General features: G+C 55.4%; 1 protein-coding gene and 1 long non-coding RNA gene across 3 annotated transcripts in view; both read right to left on the reverse strand.

Annotated features, from left to right (window-relative positions):
- TIMP2 (TIMP metallopeptidase inhibitor 2) overlaps positions 1-10,468 on the reverse strand; it is a 44,694-nt gene extending 34,226 nt beyond the window's left edge. The window contains exon 1 of the mRNA XM_019735658.3: positions 10,038-10,468. Within this exon, the coding sequence (XP_019591217.1) occupies positions 10,038-10,167 (130 nt within the window). The 5' untranslated portion in view covers positions 10,168-10,468. The remainder of the gene's footprint in view (positions 1-10,037) is intronic.
- Positions 10,469-15,888: 5,420 nt separating this feature from the next.
- Positions 15,889-23,986, reverse strand: LOC141568976 (uncharacterized). 2 transcript variants are annotated; one of them, XR_012492315.2, is made up of 3 exons: positions 23,889-23,986; positions 22,226-22,302; positions 15,889-16,065 (listed from the first exon to the last, which is right to left on the reverse strand). It is a non-coding gene; the product is annotated as an uncharacterized LOC141568976 (long non-coding RNA). The 2 variants fall into 2 exon arrangements; XR_012492314.2 differs by lacking the exon at positions 15,889-16,065 and adding an exon at positions 18,848-19,690.
- Positions 23,987-25,547: the final 1,561 nt, after the last annotated feature.

Consider the following 25,547-nt stretch of genomic DNA (forward strand, 5'->3'; position numbering starts at 1 on the left):
CAGCCCTAGACAACTGACGTGCTCATCTACGAGACGCACGATTGGTGACTTTGCCCTGCTTTCCAGAACTGGTGCACAGAAAGCAAAGACCACCACAGATGTGTTCCTTCATTCCCTGTCCTGGGGCCAGCGGGGCCAAGATGTCACAACTGAGCACTGGGGACTGGGGACGCCCATCACAGCTACACTCTAAAACCCTTCTTCCTGAAACACTCGGCTTCTGCCTGGGCAGGCCCAGCCTGCTACTCCGAGGGTTGCAGGTGAAATGCTAGCGGGGCTGGAGGGAAAAGCCGTCTGGAGAGAACTGTGTGCCCACATCCAGGAAGCCTTGTGTGCCCCCCAGAGCCACCTGCCACAGGGTCAACACACTCCTGAAACGGACACTCTCCGGTGAACAGAACAATCCACCACTGACCTGAAGCCCACGAATGACCCCCCAGTCCTCGCTGGTGACAAATAAGAATGCTGAGTCTAGAAAGCACCCTGGACTCTAGTGCCAGTGGATGCCATCACCTTCCCCAGTGTTAGAGTCCCTGGTGGTGGGCGGTGACAACCCTCCCTAGCCAAGGCCATCATGAGCTCAGGTTCCATCAGGTGTGTGCAAACACTCAGGACACACAGCCTAAGAGTATCATCGCTTCAAGTCTCCAAGTCTAATGAACTCCTGGCTTTCTCCCAACTCCTGCCCTTGCTTTCCACTCCCTCGCATGTCATGGGATGCAGGCGAGGACACAGTGGCCCGGGGAGGGTCACCCAACGCAGCAGTGAATTCTCAACGACCTGGAGTGACCAGCGGGTGGTAGCACGGAAACAGCAGCATGTGGATCATCCAAGGTAAGGCCGCTACTTGGTGGTGGGGTGCGGGGTGATCATTAGGGACACGTGTCCTCCTCTCAGCATAGGGCTGCACTGAAAATCCCTGCGCCCTCCCTGGACCGAAGTACAGCAGAGTCACGCCAGCCTGGACTCAAGCATTTCGCAGGAGCAAAAGGGAAAACAGAGCTGGCCAGGAACGCAGAGGGCAGGTTTACCTCCCTGCTCCACATCCATGACTTCTCGTTAAAGAACTCCAGGGACCGAGGACACGGGTGCCTCAGAAGCACTGTCCAGGCTCAAAATTCTAGCTGGGGGTGGGTGGGACTGACATCTACTGAGCCCCTTCCATGCTTCTGCATGCTTTACCCATTCACCAGAAACGTACTCAACGTCTACTGTGGCACGACCCTGGGAAGCTTAATCCTGTTTTTACAGAAGAGGAAACTGAGGCTCAGAGAGACAGAGTCAGGATTCAGAAGCAGCTCCTGCTGGCTCCAAGCCCGGGCCTTTCGTCCTGATACCTCCCAGTGTGTCTTTTCTCTCTAAAATGTCGGTCCATTGCCTCATTCTGTCCTCGGTTTCTTAATCAGCTGTTGAAGCGCTTTCTATCCAGCACCTCCGATTATAATCGGGACCAGGGCACAACCTAGTACAGTGCCCACGCGCTTAGCCGAGTCTATGAAGGTGCCCCCAACCCTGAAGGGGCTGCCAGGAAACCCTCTCCTCCACACCTCTGCTCACAGGCTCAAGAGCCCAGAAAAGACGAGAGGATTCAACTTTGAGGTCAGTTTGGAGAATGACACCCCACAGGCACCATTTCTTGTCGAGTCACCCTGCTCTGGAAAGCAGGCGGCCAGGTGAGAGGTGAGCTGGAGGCAGGAAGCACACACTTGCATGCTGGTCCTCATCACTCAGCCCAGGAGATGGGGACAGTGTCCCTAAACGGCAAGAAGGAATTTAGGCTCTGCGAGCCCTCCAGTCTGTGCTGCAACCGAACTCCGCTGCTGTTGCTGAAAAGCGGCTGCGGACACCACATCACGAATGAACGTGGCTACATCCCAGTAAAACCGTGTTTGCAACATCAGGCCATCAGGGCCGGCTTCCCAAGCCCTGAAGGGCGAGCAAAGTTTAGGAGGCCAACTGTCGTCATGTGCTTCCCGCTGTGAGGAGCAGAAGGGCCCAGACTGCTGCCCAGGATCAGGGAGAAGTGTGCTGAGTCTTAGCTCGAAAGCATCCGACAAGCTCTACTAGGGGTCCTCTGGAGGTTGCAAAATCAGCTAGTGGTGACCGTTGCACCACTCTGAAAATGCAGTAAAAACCACAGAATTGTTTACTTGAAATGGGTGCACCGAACAGTATGTGAATGACACCTCAATAAAGCTGATAAAAAGCATAGCCTGCTCCCCGTCCTGAAGAAAGCACCCACCTGTCTCTCCATTCTCAATCCCAATGCATTTTAACATTAAAATAATTACACAACTAACGTTTGTCACAGAACACTGAGAAAACGCAGAGAAGCAAAAAGAAATAAAACTCACCCTTGATCTCATCCACTGCTTAGAGTTTTGATGGACATCCTTCCAGACTTTTCTCTACACGTGCATTTAAGTGTGTGCACACTTCCTGTGTGTTCCCTTGGTAACTTTTTCTGAAAAATGTACACTTAACGTGCATTTTTAAAAATACTTGTTAGCCGCAGGACTCAGAGTCCAGGAGAGAGACAATGTTGAAAATGTGAAAGCATTCAGACTGTAACCGGGCTTTTGAAATTAATATCTCTGAACATTTTCCTAGGTCATAAACACAAGTCTATAACACTGTTTGAAATGACTGTTTAATATTTTGCTGCCAGGATCGAGCTTAATTTATTCATCTCATCTCCTATGGATGGGCAAACCTCACGAACAAGGCCAGCCTTCAGGAGCCTCTCCCACCCCGTGGCCCTCCATCCTTCACCCATCTGCGCGGCCGACCCTGGCTCCCCAGAGACCACCCCTTGGAGGGGACTCGGGACCAGCGTGGACCCAGCTCCTCTGTCTGTTAACTCCTCCTCTCGTTTGAAAACTGCCTCCTTACTCGATTTGCTGAGTGTGACCCTGATCAAGTTACTTAGGTGCCCGTGCCTCAGTGTGATCATCTGTAAAATGGGGATAACTGGGAAGTAACCGAGTTAACACCAGGAACGTGCAAAACAGTCCCAAGCACTTAGCACTGAGCAACAACAGCTGTTGTCGCTGTCTGTGCCTTCAGCACCAGCACGGCTTTCCGTTCACAGAACTATCACGATGTCCCTCCTAGTCCCCAGGCTGCTGCTTGGGCTCCCTCTCGGGGGCACCGGGACCCAGCCAGTGTCTGTCCACACTCTCCCAACTGTGCAAAAACCACACTAGCCCCTGGGGGGGCGAGGAGCAGGCATCCAGCACAGGTTCTGGCAGAGTTAATGCCTGCCCCAACCTCAAGAGCCTGTGTCCCTATCCTGTGCCCTGCCCTCAGCATCTCACCTCTGCTCTTCCTGGTGACCTCCGCCCACAACCCTAGGAGGCAGGCAAACGATCATCTCCTGTTTGGAGATGGAGGAACTGAGGCAGGGGCTCTCACCCAAGCTCCCCCCCAACCCTCAACTAGCCGTGGGCTGCAGCACCACCACGCTGGTTGTGTCAGCTCCCCTGCTTCCTGCTGGCTCTGCTCCCCCCACAGTACCCCACTTCCCCTTCTCTCCCAGGTCCTCATTTTCCACTGTCTGCTATAGCTATAGCCGGAGACTTTCTTGTTTGGACCCCATTGTCACCACATCCCAGCAGAACTCAACAGAAAACGTGACCCCGCCAGACCCACTGGCCACATTAGGGAACACCTGGCCCCCGGCACTGAGGTCGCACCCCAGAGGTGATTCCCCAACACGTCCACGAGCTCCTTACCTGCCTCCACCCAGCTGCTTGCCCTGCCCTCTGTGCCAAGTCCTGCCCTGCTCTGCTCACCTGACGACCACAGACGCTTGTAATCAACTCTCCTGCCTGCAGCTTGGCTCCCGCTCCTCCACTCCACTCCCATGGCCAACAAATCACCAGAAACCACAAAAGCCTCCCATGGGTCTCACTGCTGCTGTGCCCGGGCTCAAGGCTGCCCACACTCTGGTTCCCTGTCCCTTCCCGCACTGTCTTCCACCCTCCCCTACCAGCCAGAGAAAGACTTTTTAAATGGCAGCGAGTAGCCTCCTAGGGGTCACATACTCCTTTGAGAAGCTGGTGGCAGCTACAGGCCCAGTCCACAGAAAAACACGGGCACGGACACATAAAAGTGCACGCACGCACACACTCGCTTTGCTTACAGTTTCAGGGCTCAAGATGTCCCCTCCCCCCACCCCAGGACAGAAGTCCATACACCCCAGGTTAAGATCCTTCTCTATAAAGACTACACCTCAATTTGCTTTTTTGAGCAAATATTTGCCTAGTCTGCCTTGCTGGGGTCCCTGGAAGCCTAACCTAGGGTGCTATTTGGACACAGCTGACCCCAGAAGCAGCTCAATTTTGTCAGCTACAGAATAGGATTCCCTGGGTCTCTCTGCATTTTTCTACTGTAGCCACACATGCATGCTGTGATGGAGGCACCGAGGGCACCAGGGATCCAGCGGGTGGGCCGTGGGGAGTCCCAGGTCCGGGCTGGGGAGCTGCTTCACACCGCCTGCCCCCTTCACACCGCCTGCCCTCTTCACACCGCCTGCCCCCTTCACACCGCCTGCCCTCTTCACACCGCCTGCCCCCTTCACACCGCCTGCCCCCTTCACACCGCCTGCCCCCTTCACACCGCCTGCCCCCTTCACACCGCCTGCCCCCTTCACACCGCCTGCCCCCTTCACACCGCCTGCCCCCTTCACACCGCCTGCCCTCTTCACACCGCCTGCCCCCTTCACACCGCCTGCCCCCTTCACACCGCCTGCCCTCTTCACACCGCCTGCCCGCGCTGAGACACAGGTGCTCCTGACCTTCCCTTAGTCTGGAAGTCCTCCTCCCGCTTGCTTTCGCGCGGCTGCCTCCCCTCCTGCACTGGGGCATCTCATGGGCCCCTGGCCTGCCCTGACAGCCGGTGGTCTTGCAGCCTCCACACTTCCTGCTAAGGCCCGCTAGCAGCACTACAGAAAGCTGGGCAAGCATTCTGGACATCTATCTGTTCACTTAAAATTAGGGGCAAGTTAGGTGTCAATCTATATGCTAACTACACGTAAAATTCTCTTCTCACACCTCAGTTGTCTTGAGTACCCTGCTTCGGAGACCCCTGCTCAGTGCAAGCTTTGGCCGGAGTCAATCATCTGGAGAGTCTGAGAAATGCCCAGGCCCAGGCCCTCGGCCCCAAGGCTCCAATTCAGGACACTAGTTCAGGCGGCTGCCTTTCAGCAACGCCCCTGGACAATGCCCACTGTCATGGGCAGGTGTACACCCTCACCCTTGCTGACTCACCTTGGGTCTCTGGGATGGTCCCCGTGATAAGCCAGAGCGGCAACATTTAGTCCTAACCTACCTCTCGGTCCCCTGTCCCCAAGCCGTCCACTCAGGCCTGTTCTGGACCTAGAACTCTCTCACCTTTGCCTGGGCAGTGGTCCCTTTGCTCAGCACACCGCGCACGTCCCCACTCTGCCACCACCAGCAGTGCACTTAAACCATGCCTGGGTACATGTCCCCAGCTCTGTCCTCAGATCTAGGGACCTTCACGCTCCCCAACCTCATTTCCCAATTCTGCTCCTTTCTCTTTCCAGAAGGACCTTCCTAGCCACGGAGCCACTTGCCCTCGGCCCTTGTGTGTGTGCATATATGTGTGCACACGGGGATGGAAGGCAGAGAGGAGTCAGCAGCATTCATACCCACCACACACTTCCTAGTCTGTCTTTTCTTTCTTCTCTTTATCTCCTTCCACGCTTACTCTTTCTCCCGCTGTTTTTTTCATCCTCCAGGCTGCCTGGGGTCCTCCAAGCACATCTCTTAGCTATTTTGGAGCCCAAGGGACCCATCCCCCCACCCCCACAGCCCCTTGGGCACCATCAGATCAGTGGCTTTGCATCAGGACTATGGTGGCTTCGAGCCCCCTCCCCTGTAAGCCTGGGAGTCAACCACACCCGTTCTCCTCATGCTCAAATGTCACCCAAGGATTTGAACCACACAGCCCACACATGTGGGAACTGCCTGGCAGCCCAGCCGAGACAGAGATGAGGTAGGTAACCAAGTCTGCAGCTCACGGACCACTGGCCAGGACGGGACTGCAAATTCTGGAGGACGGAACGGGTCCCAGGCTGGTACCACGTCCTCAGGTCAGACAGGGAGGAATGCACGGCATCAGGAGGGCTGCCTCCAACCACCTGCCACACCCGCAGTGCAGCCTGTGCCCTGCACACATCTCTTCCAATCTCCCAACCCTGGGAGCTGCCAGCAGCTCACATTCCAGCCATTCCCAGGGAGAACATGTCCTTCCAGCGACACTGTCCAAAACCGAGCCTAGGAGCTCCAGTCCCACCATGACCCACCCCGACCTCCCCCGCCCCGAACCCTGTATCCGCACATCCCGTGAATGCTATCACCTGGGCAACACCGTCACTGTGTTATTTGCCTGAAGCACATTGAATCCTACTTGACACCACGCCCTGGCGGGGGTGGGGGACCTGCAGGGCTCCTGCCCACCCTGACCCACACCGCCTGGCACTAGTGTCTAGCGCTCCCCGAGGGCAGGGGAAATGCCCCGCTTCTTCTCCCTTACACCGCCTGAGCGGAGCCAGTGGCCCCGTAACGGCTTGTTGAAACAGCCTGATATGAAACCCAGGGTGTACAAAATGCCGATCAATTATGCACTTTGGAGAAGTCGCCACCCCACCCCGAACCCATGCGCTCCAGGCCTGATTCCACTCATCTGCCTTGCCTCCCTGAGCACACGTCTGGGAACGACAGCCATTTCTGAGAGCCTGTGGCGCGTTTTCCAGGGCGGCCACGGTCTGGCCCCCATCAATGCATGTACAAGGTCGGCTGTTTGCCCTGGCAGCCAGGACGTGGTCTTGGCTGTGAGCCCTTCCCCACCTGGTGCTGGAGAGACCATCAGAGGGTTCGCAGTGTCTGGACACAGAAACATCCTAAGAAAGATGGCACTGCAGGCGCCCTTCTGGAATGATGTGGCTTTGGGCATCGCTACCCAAGCCGGAGGGAAGATTTTATTCTCTGGGTTCCAGAAACTGGTCCGAGCAGCCCGGAGTGCCAAAGCCAGTTTCCAGCCGGGTCACTGGAGCTGTGCAGGCTTGCCGTAGATGGAGGACTCCATTAGACAGAAGGAAGCGGGCCAGCAGCACATCCGTGCGGTGCTCTGAGGCACGAAAGGCTGCCCGCTTAGCCTCACTTTCCTCCCAGGAGCCCAGATCGCCTATTCCCACCCCCTTCATCCTAAATTTCGTAACCTCATAATGAACTATTTTCACAGACCACAATTCCAATCCCACCGGCTGTAAAAGCTGGGAGACACCTCCCAGAAATCCTTACACAGGCAGACAGAAATCTGTTTCTTAAGCCAACTGCCTTTTGCAGACACCAAGCCATTTAACAACCTGCATCAGGCCAACAATTAAAGAAGCTAGCACGCTGCATTAAAGGGCAGCCTTCAGTGTCCCCCAACATGCACCAGGCTGTCATCCTTTTCCAGAACCCCAGGCCACAGTTCTGATGGCACAAAGTCACCTGTGGGGATTCAAAACTATAAAAGCAGAGGTCTGAGGCAGACTCTACATCTGTAAAAGGTACCGAGACCTGAGTGATCGTTAAAAGATCCCAGGCAATTCTGCTGTCAGCCAAAGAAGAGGAATGGGGAGGAATTCCCGAACCTGCACCATTAAAGGAGCAGTGACGTGAAAAGGCCATTGCTTTCCTTGTGAGGTTTACTCCAGGCCCTCCAGGGCCTGCCTGGGGATGTCTCAGCTCGGTATTCCCAGCCCACCAAACAGGGAAGGGCTGACTGTGGAACAAGACTGGACAGCCTAGCTCAGATTGCATCCTCCCAAATTCATGGCCACGCAGACCTGTGAATGGAACCTTATTTGGAAACGGGGTCTCTACACATGTGATCAAGTGAAGATGAGGTCATGCTGGATGTGGGTGGGCCCAAATCCAATGACTGGCGTCCTTATAGGAAGAGGGAGATTTGGACACAGACACAGACCAAGGAAACAGCCATGTGGAGACAGAGCAGAGAGCGGAACGATGCGTCTACCAGCCAAGGGCCGCTGGGGCCACCAGCAGCCGGGAGAGGGGCCTGGAACGGATTTTTCCTCAGAGCCTCCAGAAGGAACCAGCCCTGCCCACACCTAGATTTTGGACTGCAGACCTCTTAAACTGTAAGAGAATCAATTCCTGTTGCTTGCAGCCCCCCAGTATGTAGTAGTTTGTTCCAGCAGCCCTTGGAGTCTAACACACTGGGTTCTGCCCTGAGACTCTGGCATCTGCAGGCCCCGCCCTCCCAGCCTCGGGCTGCGATAGGATTAAGAGTTCTGGCTCCATGATTTTGATGCAATAATTTGGACACAAACCCAGGAGATCCAGGCGGAGGACAGAGTAACACACAAAGCAAGAAGGAGCCTCCAGGCATAATGAAGCTCCCCAACCCTGACCTTTGCTGCCCTTGATCCAAACCCCAGGCCCAGCCCACCCTGGGCAAGCACTGAGTGGCAGGAGCAGCTGAGAAGTGTGAGGTGGTCCCAAGGCCCAACCCCTGCCCCCTTGGCTCCTGTGAGCCAAGCCAGGGAGTCTCGGCCTCAGCCTTATTCTGCGCCACAACTGGCTGGCCAGAAGCATGGCTTCGCTCTCAGCAAATGGGCCTGGACAGGCCTGGATGCCAGGGGACACCCCACGGGAAGGTTGATCCTGGCTCCTCTGTTGGGAGGAGCCTCTCCTTCCCCCTCAAATCTTGCTGAGCTTCAAAACCAAATAGAACAGACCTTCCTTCCTTCCCCCAATTAGGGTTTTGTGTGGAACCTACTCAGCAAGCACGCCCCATGCCCAGGTGGCCTGAGCCATGTGATACCCACAGGTAGGAGCACCTGAAGGCTGCCCAGCTGGGGTGTGGGGGAGTCCAGGAGGCCTGGCTGACAACAGGGGAAACCCAGAAACCCCAGCTTGGAGTCTATGCAGGTGAGCGCAGCCCAGCCCTACCACATCTGGCCTGGCAACAGGATGCTCAGCTGGGACAAAGGAACAGAAAATAAAGCTACTGAGAGGTCAAAGGGCGCTGCAGAGGCCCACCCACCTGCAGGGCATCTGTCCTTCTGGTGAAACTGAACTTGCCCCAGGACAACCTGGCTGACCTTCCCTAGAGCTGGTGAAGCCTGCAAGTGTCAGACCTGGATGGGAACCTTTGGGGCCCAGCTGGTTCCACCCATTCCTGCTGCCCCTTGAGGACCAGAACAAATAAGTGGGTTCCTCTTCCCCTCTAGCTCCCACCTTTGGGGGGCAAGAAGTCCTAAGAATAATAGATATTTCCGAGGAGCTCTAAGCAGCCACACAACCCCACCTACCCACTTCCAGTCATTAAGGTCTCCAGTCTTGGTGTGTCCTGAAAAGTAGTCACCAGCAGCAAGCAGTAAGGACCCTCCTGGGCAGAACATGGAGCAAGGGGCCAGCCCAAGGGTTCTGCAGGCCTCTCTCAGCTGCCCCTCTGAGCCCTGGAGCCTGCCCGGGGGGAGGGAAGCTTCCATCCTGCCCCCCCTTTAAGCCGGTGAGCCCCCAAACGGGGCTGGTGGGAGAGGCCCAGCCCCACCCAACCCCAAGCCCAGAGAAGCCCAACTGCCATTTCACCTGTGAAAGTTTCTTCCTGGGGTCCCCAGCCCTCCAGCCCACAGAGGCCAAGGCTCCCCTCCACACACACACACGCTGTGTCCCCCATTATCCCCCACTCCCCACCCCCGCGCTGGCATCCCAAGAGCCCTCCGCCTGCCAAAACCCAATCCGTTCCCTGGCTCCCTTTTCTGGGGCTGGAGCTGCAGCGGAATTTCGGTGGAATTTTGAGGTTGAGAAGCATCTCGGCAGAGAGGGAAAGAAAGGGAGAGGAAGGGGGAAAAGAAAGTGCGATTTTGGCGTCAACTTGCAGGATTCGAGAAGGCGCTGAGGGCCAGAAGGCGGGCGGGGCTCCTGCGAACCCTCGGGGGTCCCGCGCGCCCCGCGGGGGAGGTCACCCACCAGGCTTGGGCGGGTCGTCGTTCTTACCTACATCTGCATTGCAAAACGCCTGTTGCGGGTGCACCGGGGAGCAGCTGCAGGCGTCGGCGGGGCGGAGCAGCGTCCCCAGCAGCAGGAGGCCGAGCAAGAGCCACAGGCTGCGGGCCGCGGCGCCCATGGCGGGCGGGGGGCGCGGGCCGGGGGCGCGGGCTCGGGGCTCGGCCGCCGCCGCCTGGGCTCGGGGCGCTCCCCTCTGGGCGGACTCGGGTGCGCGGTCTCACTGCGCTCCCGGGCGCTCCCTCCGCACCCGGCACGCACTCGCCCGCACAAACTTTCCCGGGTCTGTGTCGCGGGGGAGGCGCGAGGGCGGGGGCGCGGCTGAAGCGCGGAGAAGAAAGCGGTGGGGGGCGGCGAAGCGAGCGCGTGTGGCGCGGGTCCCAGCTCCTCCACTGCCTTCTACGGATGTGTGCGCTGCAAGCTTGCGCCGACCTGGCTCTTTATTGAGCTGGGAGGGTGTCGAGCTCCGCCTCCCAGTGGCCGACGACCAATGGAGCTCCAGGGGCTCCAAAGGCCCCGCCCCCGCGCCTCCCGCGCCTCCCTGGCCCTACCCCAAACTCGGCTTTTGTTGTGCCCTGGGGGGCCCGCCGCTGCGCACCTGGCTTCCCACCGCCCTAGGCAGCGCTCCGCAGCCTCTCAAACAAACAGAGGTTGTAGTGGGGGGCAGGATGCGAGGAGGACAGCGCATCAGTCGGCCCTGACTCAGCACTTGGGACTCGAAGCCCACCCTCTCAAGGCACCAGGCAGCCCACCCACCACCCCTACCCGTTCCCCTCCAGCTTGGCATGGGAGGTGTACACTGCCTGATTCCCTTCCACCTTCGGGGGCCCTTAGATTCTAGCCAGAGATTGAGCAAAAGGGGTGTGTGCTTCGGAAGAGGGACCATTCTCTGTGGCCCCCTCCCGTGCCTCCTGTGGGTCGGTGGCCTCCTGAAACTTACTGAGGATTCATTTTAAAAAGGAGGCCTCAGAATTTTAAGGGCGCTTAGTCAGTTTAGTTGGTAAGGGAGCAGGAGTGGTTACTATGAACAAAACAGGATTTTATATAAACTGGCCATATTTTGACCAGCCCACAAGAGCCAGGGGGCTGGGCCCAGGAGCCCAGGAGGTGGTAGGATTGAATGAACGCATTTGCTGGGTTCTGCTCACAGTTCCCTCCCTTAGCCCACAAATGTGGGAGCTGTAGAACTCTTCCCAAAACAGTTGTGTTCCAGGAAGGGCAGAAGATCTTAGAGGTGTGGACAGCCGTGAATTGTGACCCCAGGGGATTCTGTCTACCTGTCACTGAGCCTGCCCTGAGCCCCTTGCAGTGGGCGCTCTTACACACAGACCCTCCCTCTTGCCCACAGGATCCTCTAATCCAGCTGGGGAGATGCAAAGGGAGGAAAATGACACAATTAAAGAATAATTGCCTGCTGAACTGTGTGGTGCTGACTTGAGATGTGAAACTGGAAAATATTTAAAGAGTGGAAAATCATTGCTTTCTACTTATGTGTGCTTTGAAACAGACAACTTGAAGAAAAGTTAACTAGGCAGAGGAGTTATTTTTTAGCATCCTGACAAAAACCCAAAGTCACGTTTTCGGCGTTTGTTCATGTAAAATAGTGTTACATGTTCTCTGCTCCACGGCCAAGAGGGCGGCAACAAGATGGGAGTTCAGGGAAAGGGCTGCAGCTCTGAGCTCACCCCCAAGGAGGGAGGATGGGGTCAGTTTGCCTCAAACCCAGGCAAGAGACAGAAGCAGGTGGGAGGAGCCCGGGGCACCTTGTCTCCCAACCGGCCTCCTCTACCTTAATGTTGGAAATGGGCTAACAGAGGAGCCGCACAAGAGACACCGCTCCCTGCAACGTGCATCTGACTACAGCCTGCAGGACCTCGGCTTGTTATGTGTGGCTCCTAGCAGAGCGGGACTCAGGATAGACAGGAGGGAGCATTGCCTGCTAGGCCAGCTGGGGACGGGCTTCTAGCACCCTCAGACCACAACCCTGGGGCCACCACTTCCGACCAGGGACACTCACCTGCCTCCCCCCAAAGAGACTTTCCCAATGCAGAGGCGGAGCTGTCGGCCTTCCCACCCAGGTCTGAGCACACCCAGCAAACACGTCCTGGGCTTGGCTTGGCAGAGTAAATGTTGTCCAGGGCCAGGAGGAAGTGCCCAGGCCTCCTCCCTCCCACCCCACTCAGGTAAAAAGAGTCAGGATGACCTCACAGGCCTGGGCAAGAGGTGACCTCCATCCAGTGAGTCTGAGGACAGGAGTTGGAAGCATCTCTTCCTGGTGGACTCAGCTCCCGGTTTGCAGGAGATCCTTTTCCTTCCATGTCTGGAGTGTTCTCTCCCTAGAGAGAGCTGGAGCGGAGCTGAGCCCCCACACTCCTTCCGGCAGGTTCTGGAAAGCCAGATGCTCTACGGGGTGCGGGCATCCAAATTGGCCCCCCATATGCAGAAAGCTGGACCTAAACGAGTGGAAATGTCTTGGGCAGGTCTGGGGGCAGCAGGCAGAGGGTGGCTGTAGGGGGAGGTGGCGGGTGTGTCCCTTGCCTGGCTGTCTGGAGGTTTCTGTGGTTTGTGATGCATGGTCCTCAGAGAGGAATGGACAGCTGACTTCAGGGTCACGATGGCCCCCTCTGTCAACTCTGGGCTACAGTAGGCAAGTGGCATCACCCAGCCCAGATATCTGTCCCCAACATTCCCTGGTGGGCTGTTTGCCATAGGACGTCCTGAAGATGACAAGGAGTCAAGCATGGCTAGGCCACCTACAGCACGAAGATGGGCAACAGGCCCCTGCACACTCCACATAAGCTTCTTTGTGACCAGCGGTGGACATTCTAAAGCATGTTCCTATTTTTGTTTCATTTAATCAATTAATGCTCTGCAGCCAGGGCCAGCTTCCAGGCCTTGGCCCTGCTGACCTTTGAGCTACAGCATTGGGGGGGCACCCTGGGCTCTGTGGGGTGTTGAGCAACATCCCTGGCCTCCACCCTCTAAACGCTGATAGCACCCCATCCCAAGTTGTGACAGCCCAACGTGTCCAGACATTACCCAGTGTTTCCTGGGGTGGGGGTGAGGGGAGGGAGCATAACCACCTCAGCTGACAAGCCCTCACTTAGGGAAACTAATGAAAATCTTGGCTCTTTAGAAAAGCAAAATGCAAAGTTCCATCGCCTGTTTGAAGGTCGAGCAGAGTAATGCCCATGGCAGCAAACATACCACAGTGTGTGTTCTGGGCACACCACCCGTCCACACTGGTTCTCAGGGGAGGGAGGAAAGCAAGGGATAGTGAAAAGGTTGTCCTTTAAAAGTGCCCATGAGTAAGTCGCATGCATAATGTTTCATTCATGTGAAACTAAACATATGCATGGATATAGACAGGTGCAAAAAAAGATGTTTGCAAAAAGTGAGTGGAGTGGCTCTGGGTGGCGGGAACTTAGGTGACAGGACAGATGTCATATCCTGCTCCTTGTGCAGGAAAAACAACTTCCAGATGAGGATCCTAAAAAGGACAGCTCCAAGAGCAGGAATACGGCCATTTCTCGTGCTGTCTGTCTGTCGAACACCAAAGCCTGCCTGGCTGCAGCTCCCCAAGGCCTTTACTCTCAAACGACCCCACTCATTCACCGACACTGCTCTTGGCTCACGCCTCCCATTGGGGGTTCTTTTGCTGCATCCATGGCTGCATTTCTTGTCATCCTATAGGGCATCTTAAAGAAAGTGGGGCTTGGCCTCTCTCTGCCTATACACCTGCCACCTGCTCCCCTTCCTCTCCTCCCAGGCAGGCACCCTTTGGGGCAAAGGCAGCCTTGAGCCAGGGCCCCCACCTTGCAAACCTGTCTGGATATCAACTCCTGCTCCCCAATACACGGAACTCAGCCTTCAGGGCTGGGGCTGCATGGTCCAGTCTAGAGTGACCCCAGAAAGAAGGGAGGGAGGGAGGCTGTCAACAGGAAGCCCAAGAAGTCACTGACTTGAAGAGACAGCCGCATTGAAAACATCTGGGAGCAGACAGCCCAGACTGAAGGCACTGAACACCTCCTCCAGGCAGGCGCCCTGTTGCAGCAGCGGTATCAGCCCTGGGCAGGGAAGCCTCGGCCAACCTTGTTCCGAGGGACTCTGGGATGGCACTGCCTCGCCTCCCTGCAGATGTGTTTTGCCTCCCCCAATTCAGAAGGTGCTGTCCTGCAAGCCTTCCTTCCAGGACTGAGGGAGGGTCCACAATTCCCAGAAGGGGACACACGGAGCTCTGCCTTCCTCTTCCACCTCCCACAGCCCCACCTGTGTGCCTCCCGCGTCTCCTGCACTGGGCCTCCTCAGACCCTCCTTCAGACGTCGTAGGGAAAACAAAGGAGTAAGAGAAATGTAAGCAGTCGCTCCTTTCAGGCCTGCTGCTGTGCGTTTTCTCATGCCCAGGCTATTTCCTCTTGGCCCTGGGCATGTGGTCATGTGCTTCCTTTCATGGGCGGGTTAGGGAGCAGGGCCAGGGAGCAGAGATGGGAACCCAGCGCTCGTCCATCCCCAGCTTCCAGGAAGCAGCCTCAGCTGGGTTCTGGGGACCAAGGGCTGTCCAGGAGCGAGGGGTGGGATACCTGGGGAAGGGCTGCCCAGCTCAGCAGGGGTTTGTTGAGGCTGAGTTTTCATAGTTTCAGGTTCCCCTCCCTGGAAGCCCAGAGGCGGGAGGCTCAGGTTTCCCGCCTGCCCGCCATTCTTCCCTTCCTTTGGTGTTCAGAGTGACGGGCCCATGGCCATGATGTCACCGCCTAATCCAAACAGAAGAGGGCTGGTTTGGCGGCGTTGGCGGGCGTCCCATGCTGAGTGCAGCAGTACATTTCATGTCAAGGCTATGATTAGGGCTGTGCCCAAGAATTTCCTCTCCCTTTCTCTCTCCTTCCCTCTCCCCAACCCCATTTTCTTTCTCTGTTCCTGCCTTGTCTTCTTTCCCCTGCTGCTGTCTCCCAGGCTCTCTCTTCTTTGGGGGTGCTTCACGTTCCCCATGAGGTCAGCCCTGCAGTCAGCAGCACCAAGCTCTTTCCATGCCCCGCCCAGGTTCCTTTCACCTTCCAATGCCAGCCCAGCTCTGTGACCAGCTTTGGAGCATAAGGAATAATAGGTCCGGGCCCCCTGGCGTCATCCTGTGGAGTATGTACAGGGTGAGGGGGATGGGACAGAATTCCTAAAGGCTTCCCTCAGCCTTGAGCTGAAAGGCCAGACAACAGAAAGCGCAGGGTTTGGGGTGGCTCTGTCACCAGCAGAGAGACCAGAGGCCATGGGCCATGAGAAAGGCAAGGGAAGCCCGGGTCCTCAGAAAGTGACTCGGGTCCTGACCGCCATTTCCAGCTGGTGTCTGGAGTTTGGGTCTGGCTCACTGACTCTGATTTTGGCACTCCCGCCCTCTCCTCAGCTATGAGACAGCTGCCCAGCTCCACAGACAAGATGGGCTGGAGGCAGTGGCTCGCTGTTTGGTACCCGTGTCTCCCTGGGCCTGCCCGGCCCCTGGGGAGAAGTGGGATGCTGCGAGCATTCCTACCCCGATCTGCTGCTTCTCCTCTTCCTGCCTGTCCCTGGTTCAGTTCTGATGCTCGGGGGCCGGGAACAGGGCTGACGGCTGGCCCTTGTTCTCCACTTCCTGCTTGGTGCCCCCTCATAGGTGTCGCCTGGAGGCCCCAGGGAGGGCACATGGGTCTGGGGGGCACGTCTCCCAGCACCGAAGCTGTACTGGGCTTCCTCCAGTCATGGAGGGTGCTCCAGGTATCCCGCAGGGCTCCCCATCGAGTTGGACTGTGGTCTGACACCTCGGGGCAGATAGGGGGATGCCCCAATGTGGCCTCGAGGGGGGCAGGCATCCCCTGCCCCCTGCCCCAACCCCCACCAGACACAGATCACCCTCCAGCACGCCTTTTCTGCAGAGCCTGGTATGGCTCAAATCCCTCCTCACCTTTCTCCAGGCAGCCATCCAGCCGAAGCTGTCTCAGAGTTGATTTCTGTTTTAGGAGGTTCCCAGCTGGGGTTGTATGGAGAGCAGGTCACCCTAAGGAGGGGAGAGATGGAAACCACACCTCTGGAGCCCCTGCCTGGACCCCTTTGACTCCTCGTGTTTTCTCATGGGTTAGTTTTCATGTCTGTCTTCCCCATGACTCTGCTTCTGAAGGTGACAGCTCACTCATTCATTCAATAATATGGAGTATTGGGCACCAGGCATGTGCCAGGTGCGTGCAGGTGCCAGACACGGAGATGGAACAAAAGCGGCCCCTTCCCTCCTGCAGTACATACCAGCTTTAGGGCGTGCGGGGGGCTGGATGGAGGAACAAAGGCACCAGCCAGGTCGGAGGGCTGGGGAGGCAACCTGGGATACGGAGACCTGGAGGTTGGTAGGAGTTACCCAGATAAAAAGGGAGGGGGCACTGTTATAGATGGAAGGACTGGCCTGCTGAGGCCTACAGGTAGGAGGGCGCAGCAACTCCAAGAGGGTCAGGCTGGCTGGGCACAGAGCTGGGGAGGGGGCAGGGCCTGGCTGTCAACATGGCAGATCTGAAGGTGAGTGTGGGGACGGAGATAGGTGGCAGCTGTCGGCGGTGACTCACTGCTGGGCAGAGTGATTGGAAACACATGTGCCCGAGAAGTGCATTTGTTCCTCAGAGCTCAGGGTTCTGGGACCACAGGGGAGTCAGCAGGGAGGGGGGTGGGAGGGGGCGTGGTCAGTGGTGGGCCCACCGTCTGCACCTTGACCCCCATTGCCGGATCGCTCAACTCTGGCCACGTTCCTATTCGCTACTTTAATAGAAGCGACTTTTTATTATGAAAACTTCCGAACACTTACAAGGAGCGACAACAGTCTCGTGGCTCACCGGTGTTTGCCCAGCTTCGAAAACCCCCACTCCTCATCCTCTTTTGTTTCCTCAGCACCTGCCCCTAATGGATTGTTTTGAAGCAAATTCCAGACCTCATAGTACCTATGTAAATATTGAAAGAACATTTTTTTACAGGTTTACTTTGTCTTCCTCCGGATACAGAAGGATATTAGCTTTATTTTATGAGGGTTTCTGTTAGCACAATACTTTTTTTTTCTCTCAGGGAAACAGCAGGTCCCCAGAATCAGATAAACCTGGATTTAACTCCCATCACCACCTGCGTGACTTGTGCATGATGGTTTAGCCTCTCTCGTCTCCGCTTCCTTGTTTGGAAGGTGGGGTTCCACTAGAACGCTGTCCAGAGAAGCTTGGGGCAGGTGTGCAGCACACGGCTGGTCTGGGATGACATCGGCCATGGAGGGGCCAAGAAACAAAGCTGGTGGCACAGCTAGGAAGCTGCTGGAGCCAGGATCCCAACCCCAATCTGTCAGACTCCAAAACCTGTTACCTCTCTGCACTGGCCACATGGCCCATCAACACGCCTTTTAGGGGCACTGGACCACAGCTGTCCAGGTACTGTGGTCATGATCTGGAAGGTCCCTCTGCCCGAAACCCACCCTTAGACACCAGGGTTGGGGGAGATGTCCAGGCCCGGGAAAGCACCTTCTTCAATAACTCAAGGTCCTTGAGGACAAGCAGTGAAGGGGGGGCTCCCAGCCAATAGGAGGGGAGAGGGTGAGCAGAGCCAGGTGAGGACGGACCGTCCCACCTGGGGACAGGTGCCCTTGGTGTAGTACAGTCGGGATCTTTGGGTTGTAGGGAATAAACACCGAGATGAGACAGTTGAAAGTGGGTGTTATTCAAGGATTCAGGAACGTCGTGTAACGTCTGCACAATTAGTACAGCTAGACACCAGGAATGTGGGGAACCCTCAGGCTACTTCCTCCCGGGGGCTCTTCTCACTCCCCCTGAAGGTCTCACCATGACTTGCTTCCTTCCGCCTTCTTCTCCACAGCCCAGCCTGTCTGCTCCACCCTTTCAGTACAAATACTCTCCCAGAAGGGAGAAGAAGGCCATTCTTCTCTAGGGTCACATGCTTCTGAGTGTGCTGTGATGGGCCAGCTGGCATCAGGAGACTACCCACACCTGGCTCCATGGCTGTGGCCACTGGCACCAACTGGGTGGTCAGGGCCTGGGGTCTGAAGGGGAGTGGGAATGGACCTGTCTAGAGGGAGGGCAGGGCCCCCACAGGAGTCATGAGGAGTGGAGGGGTAGGTGGGCCCCGGCCTGCCTGCCTGTGGGACCCTCATATCCTTTTAACCCATCAGCAATGGGAGAAGGCAGTCAGGGTCGGGGTCTCTGGAGGGCCTGCATGATGGCCACGTGGCACCAGCTAGAGGTTTAATGCACCGGAAGGGGTCTGGGGAGGCCTGTGACCTCTCAAACCTTGACGGGGGAAAGAAACCCATTCAAGACAATGCGTTCCGAGTCCTGACCTTGTCCCTGACCACGTCTCCTGGCAGCTGTGAAGGGCTGTCGTCACTCCAGGCTTGGATGTCGCCTGGAAGTCATGTCTGGGGCTGCTACTCTCTAATCAGCGGCCAAAAGAAATATTTTTTGCAGGTTTCTTGTGAGCTGAGAATGAAAATGCAACACCCAACAGGATGAGTGGGGGCAGGGAGGCCTGGCTTTCTCTAAGAGTCTGTATGATGTCATTCAGGCATAGCCAGGACTGCAGGTCCTGGTGGCCAAGAGGGGACCAGGTGAGCAGAGTAGCCAAGGGTGGGAAGGCCTGGGACTGCGGCAGATCATGGGATTGTTGGAAAAGTGTGTGCTCTAAAAAGGAAATGAGATGGCCCAGGCGGAACCTACATACTCCCCAAGAGGAATGCGTTAGAAACGACTTTTGAGGGGGACGACATGTACTCTAGCTTAAAATAAACAAACAGAAAAACAACAGAATGCAGATTGAGTTTTGAAAGTTCAGATAAACAAAAAGAAAAAAAAGTACCATGTCAACATATGGGCATCTATCATCCATTACTTAATTTGCACAAGTATTCATATTTGCATATACATACACACAGCCAGTAACATTGTATACACTCTTTGGTAGCTTGCTTTTTTTAAACCCACGAGCGTTTTTTCTGTCATTAAATCTTTTCCTGAAAACACCATTTTTAACATCTGCATGGCATTCTGATGGAGGCTAGCCCCAGGAGGCAGGACCAAGTTGCCAATGGCAGCTCCAGGCTTGCTGGTCCTCACAGCTCCCAGTCCCAAAGAGTAAGCAGGTGTCCTCGGCCGTTACTATGGCAAAATACTCGAGGAAGGCTCTGATTGGCTAGGCTTGGATCTTCAGCCCGTCTTTCAGCCAATCACTGTGGCCAACAGGATTGAAGGCTTTGATTGGCCAGGCAGGAGGAGGCTGAGGGAAGGGACGCTGAGCAGACAAGGAGCATAGAACCCCCAGACTGCAAACCAATAGGAACGCTACAAAGACGTGGGAAAGGGATGTCCAACCAGGTGGGGGGGCTAAGACTAAAGGACCGCGAGACATGGTCCTTACCCTGAAGACGCACAATTTGGGGGAGACCCTAAAATATGCAAAACCCAGTTAAAGAAGGCTTACATGCCAAAAATGAGATAAACACACAGGAGGGCTTTGTTGCAGGACAGATCTGGGTTCAAGGCCCACTTCCACCACGACGTTGGTCAATCTCTTTACTTCTCTGGACTTGCGCGCCATCATCCACAAAGTGGAATAATACCTACCACACACATTGGGTAGGGTGAGAATTCCATCTGTTGGCATAAGAAGAGCCCAGTTTGGAGCCTGGCACATAGCAGGTGCTTGCTTGGCACATAGTAGGCGCTTGGTAGATGGTAGTTATTATTAGTAGTTGTATGTGTAGGGGGAAGGGACGCAGAGCACTGCTGCTTGGAAAAGGCTTAAATGTGAATGGTGGATTCATCATATCAAAAGGGGGAAACAACCCAAACGTGCATCAATTGATAACCAGATAAATAAAAGGTGCTGTATCTATACAATGAATTATTATTTGGCCATCAAAAATAATGAAGTAGGGCCGGACCGGTGGCTCAGGTGGTTAGAGCTCCAGGCTCCTGACTCCGAAGGCTGCCGGTTCGATTCCCACATGGGCCAGTGAGCTCTCAACCACAAGGTTGCCAGTTTAATTCCTCGAGTCCTGCAAGGGATGGTGGGCAGCGCCCCCTGCAACTAAGATTGAACATGCACCTTGAGCTGAGCTGCCTCCCAGATGGCTCAGTTGGTTGGAGCGCGGGCTCTCAACCACAAGGTTGCCGGTTCGACTCCCGCAATGGATGGTGGGCTGCGCCCCCTGCACCTAGCAACGGCAACTGGACCTGGAGCTGAGCTGCGCCCTCCACAACTAAGACTGAAAGGACAACAACTTGAAGCTGAACGGTACCCTCCACAACTAAGACTGAAAGGACAACAACTTGAAGCTGAACAGCACCCTCCACAACTAAGACTGAAAGGACAAAACAACTTGACTTGGAAAAAAGTCCTGGAAGTACACACTGTTCCCCAATAAAGTCCTGTTCCCCTTCCCCAATTAAAAAATAAATGAATAAAAAAAATAATGAAGTACTGAGTGACCCTGTCACATTAAGGCATCTACCGAAGATCGTGTGATGATGGTGGCAAGTCCCAAGCACAGCAGGACAACAAGGAAAGGCAGAGAGTTCCAGGGCCAGCCCAAGTTCCAGAAGAGTGCACACCGCCAGCCATTCCTAGACCTGTGACCACACAGCCGGCCCCCACAGCGCTGCGCAGGAACACAGCCGACTGGGGCTGTCACGCCTGCCCCTGCCCCTCACGCACACGGAGCTAGCTGCACATGAGAGCAGGAGGGGGGCCTCGAGACCTTCACCCGGGGCTCAGATCTACAACTTCTGCCAATTTCCTTGACAGGTCTGACTCTGATGCCTTCCTCTGACAGGTAACCCACAGGCTCCAGCTTCTTGGGGAAGTAGTGCCTGCCTCTGACCCACCCCTTAAAGGGAACATCATGGGTCCCCTGCCTGAGAGAGATACGGAAAGACATTTTTTATTCAAGCACAACATAAACACAGAGAAGGGCACAAATCTTAAAGGTCGGGCTTGACACACCCCTGCAAAGTGAACACACAAAATGACCACCACCAGAATAAGGAGAACGTCACCAATACCTCCCGAGTGTCCCCTCCTGGCCACTTCCCCACTTAGATCTCAGTCCCAACTGCTGGCTCTGAGGACTCACTTTGCCAGGCTTTCATTTGAGGTCAAACCATCCTAAACATACTCCTAATTTTTCAAAAACCTGTCCAGTTTTGCAAAGACGATTTTCTTTGTAGACAAATCCCAGTCACTGCACAGTTGGGTTAAGTGTTTAATTTTTTGCCAACTAGTTTGTCTGCATTTATCTATGTCAGGGGGATGGTCTTAGAGGAATAGATACTAGATGGCAGGACTTGTGTCTGTTGAAATCGCTTAGCATCTAGAGAAATATCTAGACTCAGGTCCAACAATCCCCTTTGCTTCCTGGGGAAGCCGCCCTCGAACAGAAACAAAGGACAGGCGAAATATAAATTAAGGTTCCACTGCCACTAGGATGGCGAAACATGCTGAACACTGGGATGTCCGAGCGTAAGGCCCGCCCTGCCCCCTGAGCAAACACTCCCTGGGATTCTGGTTCTGGGGTCCCCTGGGTAAGATGTTTAAACCATTCTTCTTGCTTGCACCTGTTGAGTTGGCATTTTATTTGTAGTGGGAAGCAAAGCAAAGAGAGACCCATGGTCCTTATTTTGCCCCTTTCTCACAGAGGGGTGACCACCATTCTGGGACCGACCTTAGGACTGGGCTCCAGCCAGCTGGTTCTGGAGGAAATGCCATGGGCCCAGGGGGCAGATGTGGAGGGAAGGCTGCAGAACGAGCTGGCTGGGCCTGCTTTTCCCAGAAACACTCTCAGAACACACATCTATTTTTTTTTTTTTGAGGCTTTCTTTTATCATGCTCAGCAAAGCTGTATGAGCCAAACCTCCTTGATGGGGCTGGGTGAGGAGGAAAATATTTGACTCGTGAAAAGTTAACCTTGAACAAAGAAAACAAGAAAGACTGCGTGTGTTTGGCTGATGGATTTTACGGGAGTGAGGCCGAGTTTATTGCCATGAAATGTGCTGATGGCATGAAAGCATGGCGGCTCACCTCCGCCCCGCTGCAGCCCTGCTTCCCACAAAGGTCCTACACAGTCTCCCTATTGGCATTTGTGCCCGGGCAGCTCCGTGGCACAACTGCTCCAGGAAGGAGGGACTTACCTGCCTTTCTTCTCGTCTTTCTTTCACCACAGTCACATCTTGGGGAGCGCAATTGCAATGTGAGTTCTGAGTCTGGGCTTTGAAAATAAAAGGCAGTGAATGAATACCACCAGGTGTGGAAACAGAGAAGGGGGCAGGGGTTGGGATGTAAACACCTAGAAATTCTGGAATAGCTATACCTGTTGTCATTTGTTTTCTCTCCAGGTATGATTCAAACAAAGGAATGTCACTTGCTGTGCTAGGCATGGGGATAGAGAAATGCTTGAGGCATGGTCCCTGCTCCTAAGACACTTGCTGCCTAATCAAGTAGACAGACATACAGACAATCCCTATAATGAAATGGGGAAAATATTACAATAGCCTTCTGTACTCGTTAAGGTATTATAAGTAACTACGCACAAACTCACACAGTTTTAACAGTAGATTTACTGGCTCACTTAACTGTAGAGTCCCCAGGAGGACAGACATCGCTATGTTTGATCAAGGCTGTTCCCTCTTTCGTGCATCTGCTTCTTTCTCCAATCGGATTGCCTCACTGTCACAAAACGGCTGCCAGTGCAACTAGTACAACTGGGCTATGTTTCCACATTCAAGTTTCCTTCTTTAGCTGCGGACCAGAAGTCATGAACTCTGCTAGAGTGGTTCATAGTGCAGCCGTCTTAAAAAGAATTGTCCAGGCTCCAGCTGAGCTGCTCCAGCTGAGCTGCCCCAGCTAACGGTCCCATGTGGAACAAGGATAAACCGTTCTTGCTGAGCCCTGCCCAAATTGCAGATCTATGAGCAACATAGATTTAGTCACTAAGTTTTGGGGTGATTTGTTATACAGAAGCAGATAACTGGAATAGGAGTTCTGAAAAAGAGGTTCACTTTGCCTTTTAAATGTTGCTGGAGCCACTGCAGCCATTTTGGCACCATGAGGGAAGCCAGTGTGAGAAGAAAGTTGCTGCTACAGAAGGCGGAAAGGAAAGGTGGCCCTGAACCTGGTCCTTTGGACCTGGCTGAACTGCTGGCTCAACTGTCCAGGAAGCCCAACCAGCCTCTGTACTTCCCAGGTAATAGGAACAAAAGCATCCCCTCCAAAATTTAAGCCTTTCTGAATTGGATTTGTTATTCATAACCCAAAGCATCCTAGCTAATATGTCTACGACCACTAATAGGGACCATCCTCTGGGTTTCAGCAGAGGGAGATGTCTCAGTCAGGTATTTTAGGACAATAACTACGGCGGCTCTACAGGACTGGCCTGGGAGAGCTGGGAGGTAGACAGGCCACACAGGACGCCGTAGCAAAATTTCCAGGCAAGAGAAGGTGAGGGTGGAGGTGATGAGAGAAGGGCATGCGTGACAGTTCACAAGTGCTGTGCCTGGTACTACATGAGATAGAAAGAGACACTGAACCTGACCCCTGTTGGACGAAGACCAGGAAGAGCAACTGAACTATTGGGAGTGGCTTGAAGGCGGCAGCACGGCCTCTCCCTCCGCGCCCGCCACTCCCAGGGGACTGGAACACGCCTCCCACTGTCCTCCCTGTCTGGCTGGCTGTAAGGAGGGACTTGAGCGCTCAGGGATGCAGAAAAGGCCCTGAGGGAAGTGGAAGCTTCTAGGCCCAGGTGGCCCAGCCCTGAACGGCTAGTCCACCGTCCACTGCCCTGAACAAACGACTCACCCTGTTTCAGCCTGTTGTCCTCCCCGCGTTCATTCTTGGCAGGTCCCCACCCAGACTGACCTCAGCCCATCCCACCCTCCAGCTGAGCAAGGACTGCGTCCCCACCCCGCGCCCCCTCACACAGCTGGTAGTTGTTACTGCAAGCCCTCAGATGTTTACGGAGGGCTCACTCTGCATTTTCTCTCCTCTGCTAACAGATTCTTAAAGGGGCCCGGTTCGTTTTCCTCCTCCTGGGCCTCAGGGACCCTTCTCCCACTGGATTCTTCCTGGTGGTGCCCTCTTGACCTTGTGTGGCGAGCAGGTGTCAGGGTTGGGACAGCTAGGGCCAGCAGGCCAATGACTCCTTGGGGCCATCGTGGCTGGACCACCCTGTTGGGGGAGAGGGGGTACCTAACTGGCCTCCTTTTCTTCCTTGGCCACTGGGCGTTCACCCCAACCCCGAGACCCACTTCTTGGGGGATGCCATGCCAAGGTCCTCCCAGCTGGGCCCCCTCCCTGACTGGTGACTAAACACAGGCACCCCCAGGGTTTGGACAACCCACAACCCAGAAACATCCACTTGCCAAAATGAAGAAAATCCTTCTTAAAAGAGCTGAGGCTTTTAAGCATTTTTGGAAATCCCCTGACCTTGCATGAGACCAGGCAAGCTGCCTGTGCATGTATCCATCAGACCCCGCCAAGGTCAAGGGGAGCTGCCCAGCCTGTTGTGTGGTCAGCAGCAAGTCCTCTTCACTGTTCCCAGGCCCCAGGCTCCAAAAAAAGGCAACCCAGCCCCAGGCAGGCGGGCTGTAGTGTGGGCTCCGTGCCTTCGGGGGCCCAGCTCGGTGCCTCTTGCTCTCTGAACCACCTTTTGTGTCGGATCCACCTGGAACTCTGAGGTTACCTTGCTTGTCTGGTTGTAGCTGAGAGTAAGCAGCAGGTGTGGGCCAGGGGGCGCTCCAGGGTAAGCCTGGGCAAGCAGGGGCTCAGCTTGGGTTTAGGTGCTTTCAAGCAGGCCTGGGATTCTTCTGCATCCCCTGGTGAAATTTATTTCATAGGAAACTGCCTTCTAAGGGGGGGGGGGGGAGGGGTCGCCAAAGGCCTCCCCTGAGAATTGCATCTCATTGCGGGCTTGGAAACGGCCCCACTGGCAAAGCAGGGAGATGTGAAAGCCACCAGCCCCAGGATATGGCGAAGGTCAAAAGCAGCCTGGTTACCATCACCACCCCCTAAGTCTGCGTTGCCAAGGCAACGCTCCTCCGGAGCTACCCATTCCCGCATGGGGTCTGCTGTGACTGAAGCACAGCCTCTTGCACGTGGCTTCTTAGAAAGGGCTTGAGGCTGATCTAATGAGGAACAGCTGCTCCGCACACCACACGGAATTCTAAGGAGCCGCCATGCCCACCATCCCCTGCCCAGCCTCCCTGCCTGCAGGCAAGGGTCTGGGAGAAAGAGGCCAGTCCGCCCTCATCTCCCCGTGACGACCTCCCCCCTTCCTTGAGCAGTCCTACCCAGACACCTGCCTTCTCCCATCCAGCCCCCTCCTCACCCCCCATGGCAGCAAAAAGGGGAGAGTCCAGGGAGCCAGCACCAAGCCCACACACCCAGAATGGGGTGGTGGGGCTGTGATGTTGTAACATAATAGGAAACGTGTATTAGGTTTTCTTCCTGGTTCCTGGC

Source organism: Rhinolophus sinicus, chromosome 12 (genome assembly GCF_057876585.1).
Source record: "Rhinolophus sinicus isolate RSI-liver-muscle chromosome 12, RSI-T2T, whole genome shotgun sequence".
Lineage (NCBI taxonomy): Eukaryota > Metazoa > Chordata > Mammalia > Chiroptera > Rhinolophidae > Rhinolophus > Rhinolophus sinicus.